At 52.8% G+C, this 13,143-nt stretch overlaps 1 protein-coding gene across 1 annotated transcript in view; it reads right to left on the bottom strand.

Annotated features, from left to right (window-relative positions):
* The window catches only part of ABTB2 (ankyrin repeat and BTB domain containing 2), a 172,663-nt gene extending 159,743 nt beyond the window's left edge, over positions 1-12,920 (bottom strand). Inside the window, exon 1 of the mRNA XM_046014605.1 lies at positions 11,638-12,920. Within this exon, the coding sequence (XP_045870561.1) occupies positions 11,638-12,520 (883 nt within the window). The 5' untranslated portion in view covers positions 12,521-12,920. The remainder of the gene's footprint in view (positions 1-11,637) is intronic.
* Between the last annotated feature and the right edge of the window lie 223 nt (positions 12,921-13,143).

Raw genomic sequence — 13,143 nt, 5'->3', positions numbered from 1 at the left:
GAACACTTCCCACATGGTCTGGGCCCCACTCCAGGCCATTTACATCAGAATTCCTGGAGGTAGGGCCTTAAGACACACACACACACACACAGGTGTAGGGTGTGTGTGTGTGTGTGTGTGTGTGTGTGTGTGTGTGTGTGCGTGTGTGCACTCATGCATGTGGGTTTAAAGCTCTCCAGGTGATTCTAATGTGAACCCAGGGTCAAGAGCCACTGAAACAACCTGATGAGATAGGAACCATGATAAATACCCATTAAACAGGAGAGGAAAACTGAGGCTCAGTGACGAGATAACTAACTGGCAGTCAGGCGGTGATGACTTTCTCACGTTCCACCTCTCGGCCACCCTGTGCTGTCATGCCCCTTAGGAGGAACAGGAGACCAGGCCATCCAATAGGCACTCGGACCCTCCCATAGGGACTTTCTCTGACTTCTCCGGAGCCCCCTCCGCCTTCTCAAAGCACCCAAGAAGGTTCTCTCTGGGGCTAAATTCCTGACTCAGATTTGACCTCCATGAACCCAAAGCACCTGAAATGGAGCCTCACTTTCTAAAGACCAAGGGGTACAGGCCCAGGGTCAGAGCGATCCACCAATACCTGGTCCGAATTAAACAGATCTTTTGTTAATGACAGGAAATGATAGAGTCTACGATCTTCATTAAAGCTGCTGGCTGCCCTTGAAGAAGCTAGAGAGCAAACTTGAGGGGTTCCTAAGGCCCTCAATCATGGAATTAAAAGACAAAATAAATCTCTCCTGCCGGAGGCCCTATCTGACCCTCCTGGACAGTGCCCACTAGCAGGTCAGACAAAGGGGAAGCAATGTTTCCCCATCATATGATTAAGGGTGTTCAAAGAGGTTTGGAGGCCAACCTCCTGCTTGTCATCTCTACGCAGGAGTGTGGGACAAGCAACCAAACTCACACGCTGACCTGCGGCTCAATCCGGCTTCTTCCGCACACAGCTGTTCCATTCTAAGCAATGGCTACTCCCTTCTTTCAGGGGCTCAGACTATACACCTTACTGTCATACTGATTCCCCTCCCAAACTGTTGACATAGCCCAAGGCTGTAACTTCAAAATACACCCACAACCTCACAACCTCCCTGCTGACTCCCAACCCAAGCCACCATCCTGCCTCACTTGGATTACTGCAAAAGCCTCCCAGCGGTCATGCTTCTATCCCATCCTCGATGCTACGCTCTCTTTCCAACCTAGCAGAGGGGCTGATTTCGTTAAAGTACAAATCAGATCATGTCATTTCTGTGCATTAAGTCCCTCCAGTGGCTCCCAGCAGACTCTGGATGAATAGTCAAAGAGCCCCCCAATGGCCTACAAGGCCCGACCTGGCTCACCACCCCTCCGCTGGCTCTCCAACCGCATCTCCCTGCTCCCCTACCCTCACCCCAGGACAGCCACACTCGTTTCCCGGAGCCCACCAGCCACCTGCTGTTCCCCTGCGGGGATCCTTCTGCTCCAGCCTGGCTGGCCTCACTGTGATTCTTACAGCATGCCTCCCTCTTCCTCCTTACCCCCTGGACCTCTGTCCCCAGACCTGGGAGGGTGCCCAGTGCACAGTAAGCCCTCAGCAAATATTTGTTGGATGAACAAGTAGATGCGACCCAAACTCAACTCTTGGCCACTCCTGGGCTCCCAACCCCAGCCCCTGTGACCCATGGTCTGTCTCCTCAAAGACCAACATGGTAGAAGGCACACACGTCTCTCCTGGAATACTTTACGAGCACGCACGAGCCGAGTGGGGCTCCCTGGGATGGCTGTCCAGGGCCAGCTCCACCACGCAGTGCGCTCCCCTGCCACTGAGCTGGGTCCCAGCATCATTCTGGCCTGCCCGGCTCGTCCCAGGAGGGTTATATCCAGAAGGACAGCTGCAAGCAACTTGCCCGCAAAGTGTGTGCTCATGTATAGGAGCAACTTTTGAAGCTGTCTGTTCTGCCTCCTTCAGAACATTTTGTTCATCTTCAACCGGGGGATTTGTCCGGTGGATGGGCTGGCAGGGAAGAAGGATGGTAAGCCGCCCCATTCGCAGAGCCACTCAAACTTTGTGGTTGCAGGGTAAACCGGGGTTCAGAACCTAGGCACCTTGGACTGCTGAGCTCCACGGACCAGTGCCTGGGGCTGCTGGCAGTCTGTCATCATCCCCCCTTACTTTTTCCCTCCTCTTTGTAAAACCGGCCCTGCCAACTGCAACAAACAGCATTTAAAAATATCTTGCTGGATTCTACAGCCCTGCTTTCTAAATTCCTCACAATGCCTGTCTCTGTCCCACATAGGAGAAACACGGGTATAGCGTATTTAATTTTTTTTTTTTTCCCTAGCTGCTCCCCTGCTATAAATACCCAAGTCTGGGTAGGCGGGCCTCCAACACCGGCTGCATGAAGTCACCTCAAGGGAGCCAGTCCCACCACAGTGCCGGCCCGCCAGGGTCTGAGCGCAGCTGTTGCGCACTGGAGTGCTGGGTCGGCCAGGAGGAGACAGAACTTATCCCTTCGATACGGGTGGGCGGGGGTTAGTAAAATTTCTAATACATAATTGCAGTTCATCCCAATATGGAAAAGGCTGGTATATCGTCCTACCACCCAGACAGGTCTTCAGAGAGCACGTCCAGCTCCATCCTGGGCTGTTTCTTTCCCAAGGATGCTAAGCACAGGGCTTGACCTTAGGAAAAAGATTTCACAGCGTCCTTGTGGGGTCTAGAAATATTATCAGAGACAGAAGGGCCCTTGGAGAATCTAGCCTGACCTCTTCACACCACAGATAAAGCAACGGAGAGCCAAGAAGACAGAGTGATTCACTCCAGGTCACAGAGGGGCCACGCTCCAACACAGAGCTTTCTAGATCCAAACCCTCAGCTCAGTGGACTGGACTGGACTGTCCTAGATGCTTGTGCACAGAGGGCTGCTTGGTGTGCGAGCTTTAGCTTGTGTTTATTAACAGTTCTCCTCACAGAAAATGCTGATTTTCATATTTTTAAAGATACAGACTAAAAAAAAATTTTTTTTTTAAATTTTTAACAAATGCTTGGCCTCGGTTTCAGGGATGATTTTCATGCACTGAAAGGCTTGTTTTGCCCTCTTGAAGTTCCAATTTAATCTCTCCCCACCCACATCTTGTCTATCTGGTACTTCCAAGTTCAGTTTCCTTATTTAATTTTCCCATTATGGACCTGAACCCACCCTCTCCCCTCAACTCACTGCTGGAAAAAAATGGACCCCAAATCATTAACCACAAACGACTGTGTATATGTATATACATATATATTTCATTCATAAGCTCTTTTTCTTACAGGAGAATTCCTTCACTGGGGTCAGGAAAAGCACTAACAGCAGAGTTATTAGCTAGGCCATTGATGACCTATCACATTTTATTATTGTCAGTGGAATTCCGCCAGACCCTAGGGAGTCCGGTCCAGATGGCATGGAGTGACAGCGTGGTTCCACCAGATCAAGCATTTAATAAGACTGAAATCTTTATTATCAATGCTCTGGAAATGCCTTCACCAAGATTGGAAGGTGACTAAACCTGAGAACGGACCCATTACTTTCCAGAATGATCAACGCTAAACCAGAAATTGAACCTATCAATTCAGACTCCTAACCAAAGAAAGTATCTTATCCTGCTTTATGTCCCTCTCCAATCTCCAGGATTTGAGAACCCTGCCTTGGCAAGAGTCAATCCAATGGCCTCATTTAACAGGACTGTCAGCCCTGACCTTCATTTGGTACTGGCATTGCTTTGTCCCGAACTGCTCTGTTTAGGGCCCTGGGACAAAAGGCTGAGTCTGAAGCCAAGTTGAATGGGAGAAGCAAGGTGGATGGAAGCCTGGTTCTTCATGCCCTCTCAGCCCAGGCCGGCTTGCTCAGTCTTCCCTTGTTCCTTGTACTGCTAGGACAATGGACAGTGGCGGGGGTGGGGTGGGGTGGGATGGGAAGTGCGGAGAGGGGTGTGTGCTTTGCTGAGGCCAAGCTTCCAGTCAACAAGAGGGGTAACGGGAGGTCTGGGGCTGTGGTTAAGATGGGCTGGGGGAGCAGACACACTTGATTTCTGAATTATAAAAATGAGTATTGGAAAGCTCTCTTCCTGCACTCTGGCAGACTTCTTAACATCTGGATAAAAGATGTGGGAAAGCTGTCCCTTTTTGCTGCATTATCTGCCTTGTTCTCCCCATCCAGCATCTGAAGCTTCTGGCCAAGCGGGGTTGCCTGCTGTTCTCCAACACATACACTTGGGCTTCCAAGTCTCTGCGTACCACGTTCCCTCTGTCTGGAAGCCTATGTGCTCGCCACTCTGCCTCCCCTTCCCTGCCACAGACCTGCCTGCCCCAGTCCCACTAGTCCCCATGCCACATCCTCACAAAGCAGCCCCCCACCCCCACCCCGCCAGGCCTCCTCTTCCCTGCTTTGAGCTCTCTTGTCACCAACAGCTTCCAGGGCCCCATCTATAGGGCAGATATGACATCCACCTCTTAGAAGGGCTCGGGAGCAGAAGGGGAACTGCTGATGGAAAGCAATCAGCACCATCCTTGCCGAACAAAGCCAGCCACCCTGGACTTCCTTGCAAGGATCTGGGCATGTGCTTTGCTTTCCCTACCAGACCCCATGCTCCCTGATAGTCAAGATCCATTCTCGCCCTCCTCCAACTTGTCTCCATTGCCCCGTCCGTAGCCTGCTCTCAGGACGCAGCCGAGTAATGAGGCTGGCGTGCACATCCCGGCTTACTAGGGCTGTGCTCCCTCGCCTTCTCCTCCCAGTTCGGCATGGGGCTCCGAACATGCTGCCAGAGCTACAAAACCATTTAGGTCTTTTTTTTTTTTAAACAAGCAAGAAGACCACAAAGTATGTTTACATGACAGGCCAGCAAAACACAAAACACCTGCTGTCTTGTGGCTCAGGACTTGGCAGCTGCAACAAGCGGGGGCCAATATCCACAGTGGAATGGGGTCAGGAGCCTGGCCTGTGCACTGCCACAGTCCTCAGTGCAGAGGGCCAGGCAGGAGCTTGGGGTGGGGAAGGGGGTCTGATCTCACTGCCCCGTGCCAGCCGGCTTCATCTTGGGGACAATCATAATGGAGCAGGGTGTGAGGGTGCTTTTTCCAGATTCCCTAACTTCCCTCTACCTATTACTCACCAAGGAAAGCCTTGTGGCTACTCCTTGTCACCCTGGGATTTCGGTCACAATCTCCCCCTGCACTAGAGATTTCTACTACGGCAAAAGCAAATTAGACTAGTACATTCAACACGCGTCTGCAAAAACACAGCAATAATTAGAATTAATATTTTATGCGCCAGAGTACAGAGTTCCTTACAGGGGCTTTTATTAAATCCTCAGAGTCATCCTGTGAGGCGGGTACTGTTTCTCAATCCCCGGTGATTTTGTCCCCCAGGGGACATCTGGCAATGTCTGGGGATGCTTTTGATGGCCACGGCTGGCAGCAGGGAGGGGAGGGGATGCTGCGGGCATCCTAGTGGGTAGAGGCCCAGATACCACGAAATGCCCCACAATCCACAGGACTTCCTCCACAACAAAAACCATCCAGTCCCATAGGTCAGCAGTGACAAGATTTGAGAAATCCTGTTATCGAGAAGAAAACTAGGGCACAGAAGTTAACCTGCCCAGAGTCACAAAGCCTCTCAGGTAAGGCGCCAGGAAGGACCCCCAAGGCAGGCTGACCCTGTGCTCTGCTCTTCATACTGACCCCAGCCGCTAGGCCACCCGGGAGCCCCCGCTTGGCACCAAGGGCAGCGCCCACGCAGAAGAACCAGCCCCTCGTTTTCCCGTAGATCAACGGAGACATGGAGCCACTTGCTGGAGGCGTGGGCCCCAACTCAGACTTCAGAGCCAAAGCATTCCGGGGCCTGCTATGCAGGCTGCTTCTCTCCCCGGGCTCCCAGCACTGATATTTTGCCCCGTGAAGGCTGCACCAGGAAATCATAAAGGCTCTTCTGCCAACTCCAGAGCCCGTGAGCTGAGCTCCCAGAGACCAGCGGCTGAAACGCAGGCTCCCTTGGGGTGCCTTTCCTACCGGGTTTCTTCCTCTCCTGAACTGACTCACCCTCCATACGAGTCTTTTCCATACAGCTTTTCCATTGCGCTGGGCTGACTGCTCACCAAGCAGCTGACCCTTGCCAGGCCCTCCCTGTCCCTCAGGGGCAACAACAGGGGGTCCATAAGGCCCATGGCACCTGTGGCGTTTGCTCTGGGACAGCCAGGAGCACTGACACAGAGTAAGGCAGACGCCTCTGGGGGCCCATCTGTGCCCAGATCTTGAAACCTGGTTTTCACCATTGGTTAGGAAGACTCACTGGCCGAACCCATTTAGGGCGCCCGGACCCAGCAGGCCGCCAACCGATAAAATCTGTCATAAATACTGCTGTCACTAAGAGTTCGGTGGGGAGGGTTGCATATAGTTCCTCACGCCTTTATTCCCAGGAAAAGCACGGGCCTCAGGCTTGGACGATCTGGGGCCTGGTCCTGCCACATCTATGACCTCGCTGTGAATTTTGAGAAAGGGCCGTCCTGTTCCATGGATTTTTATGGGAACCCAGTAAGGTCATGGACGAAAAATGTTTCAGGTGTTGCACAGAGCATGGAAGTGTGGAGACAGGCCCAAGCGTCCACCCCCGTCCTGTCAGGCAAAGGCCAAGTACGGACAGTGGGATGGATAAGCACCAGCCCAAGGAGGGGCCCCAACCCCATGTCTCTGGCTTGCCTTGGGACTTAGGTGTCGCTCGTCCGTCCCGGGAGTGTCTCAGCAGTGCCAGCCTTACTTCCTTCTCAGACGGGAGGCAGGGGGTGGAGCCTCTTCTGAGCAAAAGTCATCAACTGAGCTCACGCTCTGGGGGCAAGGGAGGGATGGGGGTGCTATTCTTAGGGGAACTGGCTGCCTCCATCTCGCAACTCAGTCTTCCTGCGGATTTATCTGCTGCCTATTAGACTTCTGCTGTGACACCCCCACTTTGGGTACTGCACCCCGAAGAGCGCCCCCATTTACCTTTGAAACACAAATGAAACCCCTCCATTTACATCTACTCAGCACAGCTGGCCCCGGGAACCCTGTGAGAAATCAGGGTATCGAAGATTGAATGAGGTTCCTGAGGCTTGGGAACCCCCCAAACACTGCCTCTGTTCATCAAGAACTTGAAATTCCCTGCCACAGTATTAAAAGGGGGAAGATTCTTTCACGGGGTCCAAGGGTTTCAAAGCAACTTTCCGGAATTAAACATCTGTGCGGCAGAATCATTTATTTGCCCGACGAGTAGGTACAGAGCACCTACTATGCACCAGATGCCCTGTGGGGTCCTGGGGAGACGACGAGCTCACAGTGGGGTGGGTGAAACCGACCCAAGCAGGAAATGACATGAGCATATGCTCTGGGGGCTGCAGAACCATGGAGGAGAGGCGGCTCTCTCAGTCGGGGGTGGAGGAGTCAGGTAAAGCCTTCTGGAAAAAGCAGAACAACTCCACCTTGTTCCTCTAACTACTCGAGGCTGGGTTGCATTTCTCTGGCAGTCAAGGGGAAAAAAAATAAGTTTTCATTTCCAAAGCTTGCTTTGTTCCAGTTTTACCAGCTCCCTTGGCTTCAATAAAACAGTCCAAGAGAAGCTGCCCTCCTCCCTCAGACTACCCAGGTGTGAAAACTGATTAAATACCAACTAGCGGCTCAATTAACTCTTGCCCCCTTCGTTGACGATCTTCAGGGAAATCTCCTTATCATCTCCTTGCTAACAGCGTCCTTCAGGAGAATAGCACACCGACTATAGACACAGCCCTTGTACTTCTTGGCTGTAAATGACATGGGTGGGGCTTGCTTCTGATGATAAATAATTGAATAATTCAGACAAGTCCCGAGTCACTAGATTTTGCCTAGAGATTCTTCAATAGCAGGTGTATTGATACACTTCCTATTATCAGTGAATGCCAAAGAGGCCCTCCTTGGCTGTCATTTAGATCAGCTCTAGTCACATTATCCCATTACCTTGCTTTTTTTTTTTTTAAAGATTTTTTTTTTTTTTTTGACAGATAGAGATTACAAGTAGGCAGAGAGGCAGGCAGAGAGAGAGAAGAGGAAGCAGGCTCCCAGCCAAGCAGAGAGCCCGATGCGGGGCTCGATCCCAGGACCCTGGGATCATGACCCGAGCCGAATGCAGAGGCTTTAACCCGCTGAGCCACCCAGGCGCCCCACCTTTTTTTTTTTTTAATAACATTTACTACTAAGGGTAAAATCCCTGTTTGTCACTGGTTTATAAGCTTCATGAGAGGTGGACCCTCCCCTCTTTCTCCCCTTAATCCACAGCACTTCTAATGCCCAGCAGTGGGCACAGGGTCAGTGCTCAGTAAATACTTGTTGAATGAACTGCTACCCTTTACTGAGCATTTACTGTGTGCTAAGATCTTTAAATCTATGATCTCACCCAATCCTCATACCAACCTCATGAGGCAGGAGCAGTTATGACCCCTCATTTTACAGATGATAATGCTTAAGAAATGTGCCCCAGGTCACTCTTACAAAGAGCAGAGGTGACAGAGATCTTCTTCCTTACCTCCGTGAAGGGGCTACTCTTGGGCACTTCCTGGTTACTGCTTTGGAGCAAGGACATTCTCAGCAAAAACCTCATTTCATATACAGGCTTGGAACTGAAGAGGATTTTCTCAAATGCTTTGAGCACTCGTGAAAGCTTCGTAAGACAAACAGCCCAGGACTGAGTCTCAGTATCAGACTTACACGCAGGGATAGGAAAGGGGGGTGGTGGCGGACAGCGAGCCGGAGAAGTTTCTATTTTCTGCCAGCTCCATGCTTATAAATACTACATCCCATAAGGAAGCCACAGAGATACCATCCCTTAATGACACCAGGAACACGGACATCAATACCAAATGAGCAAGTGATAGAGAGCTCCTGCTGCTCTGTGAAGCTGCGATCATGTTATAAACGCTACAGAACTTTTATCATCCATCCTGGGCTGAGCAAAACCATATTCGTCCAGCACTCTGAGTAATGGCCAAAGTAGATGGATTAGGGCCCTTAAATTCCTGGTTGCAAGACATTAAAAGTTTAAGAGCCCCATATAGCTGAGTCAAATGCATGTGCCCATGCTGTATAATTAGCAGGCACAACAAAAATAAAGCCGTAATTGAAAGGGAAGACCAGCAGGACAAGAACACGAACCGGCACCCTCCTCCCAAGTGTAGCCACTTCTCCCTTGGTCTTCAGCTGCGTAAACGGTAACCCTCCTGGCCTTGCGCTTCAGCGTGACACAGGTTTGGATCTCCCATTCCTTCCCTGAGCAATTTCTGCTTCCCGCTGAAGTCAGCTTTCGGCATAAGTAATTCACTGCTCCTCTACTAAACATTCCTTTCACTTTGTCTAAACAGACTTCATAAATCAACCTAGTTACTGTTTACGGAGGCCACTGGCAGGATCTCATGTATAAAGAATGAGCATCCGTGCTCCTAAGTGGAAGCGGAGGGTCGCCTTGCCTGCAAGAGACTTCCCAGGAGACCAGGGAAGGCACAGAGGGAGATGCTTTCTCGGGAAGTCCAGGGAGCCCTGCTGTCTGTCACGTGGCATCCTGCTGTCTTGACTAGCACTGCTTGAGAAGGATTGTTTGGAGTAGGGGAGGAGGCTCAATGATGGGGTCAAAAACTCAGCCTGTAAAGAAATCCCAAGGAGTGATGACCCTAGATAAGAAATGGCATTTTGGGGTAAGCCCTTTAGTGGAAGACAGCTGTGCTCTAGCAATTCCTGGCTACTCTGCCTTTTCAGGGGACCCCGGAGAGGCAGCTGTTCTTCCTAGTTCAATTTGCAGTTGGAAAAACTGAGAAGTTCCTCTACCTGCTGGGTACCAGCTGAGCACGATGGGCGTTTTTGATTCTGTTTGGCACCTCTTGTTCCATTTTTGTCCTAGTCTGGTCTGCAGGCTCAGGGCCTCCGTCTTTTCTCCTAGGGAGCTTTCCTTCTTCGAGCTCAGTCTGGGCCTCCCCCGCAGCCTAAAGTACAGGATTCTCCCCTGGGCTATGATGGTGCGTGGAAATTCCCCTGCCCCTCACTTCCTCTCCTGGAGCTCATGTTCCCGGTGTTGATACCACAAACTCAGAAGGCACAGCACAATTATCAGCTGTGACATCATCAGCACAGATTCTGGGCTGACCTCAACTATGACCTCAGAGGAGGAAAATTAAAAGGCAAGTGCTCTTCCATTCTAGGCATCTCCTTTGGTGGTGGCAGAATTAAAACCCAAACCAAGGAAGGGCTAAGCAAAGTCATGCCGCTACACACAAACTATCTTCAAAATGAGGCTTAGACGTCAGCTGCCCTCCTTGGAAACCGGACTGGTAAGAATAAGGCTGTTTCCTCTCCTCTGATGGCCAAAAGCTTCAACGCTGGAACCTGCCCAGGCTCAGATTTTAGTTTTGTCACTTAATGTCTGTGTAATCTTCGGTAACTTGCTTAACAACTGTGAGCCTTGGTTTCCCTATCAGTATAATGAACACAAACTAGATCATATAGAGAGTACCTACTTAATAGAATTGCTAGGATTTCTTGAATTAATGTATGAAGTGCTAAGAATAGGGACTGACATACTGTTAAGTGCTCACTTTAAATGTTAGCTATTTTGATGTTCAGCCATGTCTAAAGTTGACTCCCTTTCTCCCTTTTCAGCACCTGCCTGGCCTCTTCCACGGACTACTTGTTTGCCACCGAAGGCTGTCCCCAAAATGGCCTTCCAATAAGATTGCAAGGATGTCTAGCCATAGTACCATTCTAAATAATTTATGGTTTGCTGACTTCTGAAATTGGAGTCTGGTAGGCAGTTTGCTGTTAAATGTATGTCACACCCTCGTCTTACCAGGGTGAAGGTCAAGTGCTTCCCTTCCACCCTTTGCACTGAAGCCTTGTCATCCTTCAGAGAAATGCAACTACCCAATGTGGTTCCTTTCTCAAACTCCCCATCATGCAGTTGCCCATCCCCCATCACCAAGTTTACTGGGTCATCATTTCTTTTAGGAAAGCCCATAAGGTTGTGCATTTACTATAACACTGAGCACAGACAGTTAAGAACCCACCACTACTTTCCTGCTTCTTGGAGGAGGCCTGAAGTGCATCCTTGAAGCCTGCAAATCTCAAGGCAGCTGCACATGATCCTGGGCTTCCTGCTTCCTTCCTTCCACCCCACTTATCCAAGGCTCGGGTCTTAAGAGTTTGGACCCTCTGGCTGCTGCTATTGGGCTGGAGAGATCTAGGGTCAGAGCCACAGTCCATCTGCTCTGTTGCTGGGGAAAGACCATTAGAGATCCAGTCAAGCAAAGGTAAAGAGCGGCAGGGCAGTCAGCTTCGTATGAAAACAGGTTCAGGAATGGCTTGATCAAGAGCCTCGATCACTAAACAGCATCCACATAGTGATGATGCCACGGAATAACAGGATGTAGTACATCAACCTCCAAAAGCCAGCCACCCCCAAGAACTATCTTTGACAAGAACCATTTAATGAATTCCATCCTCAAAACAAACGTTTTCTCCCAGGTCCTGGCACACTCACCAGCTTCGCCCTAGGAAATTCACCCCGTGGGTAGCCCAGGGCGGGAATTCTCTCCCATCTGTCCAAGGCCCGAGGCCCGCACACTTACCATTGGCGTTCTTGCCGCAGATGAGATGTTCATAGGGCTGCAGGACGCCCCAGAGCTCGGCGTCGTTGTTGATGACCATCTCCAGGGCCTCGGGGGACACCTCCCCGGCCCCGGCCCCTCCACCATCGGGGCTCTGGCTGGCCAGCACCCTGGCCCGGATCTCCTCCACCAGGTTCTCCATGCAGGCGGTGAGCGAAATGGCCGCGTACTCATGAATGCGCACGGAGATGCGGGTGTCCACCATCCAACGGAAGAATCGGCCCACCGAGAAGGTGAGGCCACAGCGAGCAGACTTCCCCTGGCGCAGCCCGTCGCCGGCGCTCATGCTGTACAGGGACAGCGCCTTGACCGCGGCCACCGCGCAGCTCTCGGCCAGCGCCCAGCTGTGCACCAGGCGCACGGCGCTCTGCACCTCGAAGCGGGTGCACTTGGCGTGCAACACGCTCAGGCGCTGCGCCTCGCGGGCCACGCGGATGAGCGCCCTGCGGAGCAGCCCCGCCAGGCGCCGGACCGCCTCGGCAGAGAATAGGGGCAGCCGCCGGCCGCCGGCGCCTTTGCGAAGCACCCGGGCCACGTCTCCCTCGGTCCAGGGGAACTCCTCCAGCTCGGGGAGGCGCGGGCAGCGCGAGAAGAGGTCGGCCACTTCAGGGTCCTCGGGCAGCACCGTGTTCACCGTGTCCCAGCTGTTGTGGCGGCTGTTCATGGAGCCGGAGTAGCACCACCAGGCCGCCCCGCGGTGCTGCTGCGCCGAAGAGTTGAGCGCCTGCGAGTTGGACTTGGAGGACGAGAGGCTGAGTGAGCGGCACGAGTCCCCGGCCCCATACCCGGAGTCCAAGGTCAAGTCCTCCAGCGTCTTGAGAGTGGAGCTGTACGTCCCGGCCATGGGGAGCCTGCCGGCAGTGGCCTCGCCGAGCGAGGGGCACTCACAACTCCATGCTCCCTTCCCCAAGTGGGCAGGAACAGGCTCTAGGCTCTCCCGGGCGCCCTCCTTCCGCTCCGCGGCCGCATCGCCCGCCCGGAGGCCGCGGGAAGGTGGGCGAGATTCTCGGCGGCCGGGGCCCCGCGCGTCCAGCGTCTTACGCGAAGCTGTCACTGAAACGGCCCCCGCCGCTCCTCCTCGGCACCCCCCTGGTCCTCCTCAGCCTCCCGCCAGCAGAGCGTCTGTCCTCCGCAGAGAAGGAATCCCGGGAGAACAGGGCGGTGGCAGAAGGAGGAGGCGGCTCGCGGCGCCGCGCGAGTCCGGGACCAGCCGGCGAGAAAGCGCTCAGCAAACTTCTGCGCCGCGCGGGCGGCCCGCACAGCTGGGTACCCAGCCACCGCCGGCATGCAAATAACCCGGGGCGGCTCACCAATCACCGGCCGCGACAGGCAGGAGCTGCACCAATGATCTCCTCGAGGGGCGGTCACTATGCAGATTTCACGGGGCTGCGGGTGAAACCCCGCGGCGAGGGAGGCGGGGCTGGAGGCGGAGGGTCGGGTATAGCGGCGGGGATGAAGGTGGAGGAG

The sequence above is a fragment of the Meles meles genome, chromosome 8 (genome assembly GCF_922984935.1).
Source record: "Meles meles chromosome 8, mMelMel3.1 paternal haplotype, whole genome shotgun sequence".
Taxonomy (NCBI): Eukaryota; Metazoa; Chordata; class Mammalia; order Carnivora; family Mustelidae; genus Meles; species Meles meles.
This window is presented reverse-complemented; position numbering and strand designations above follow the sequence as displayed.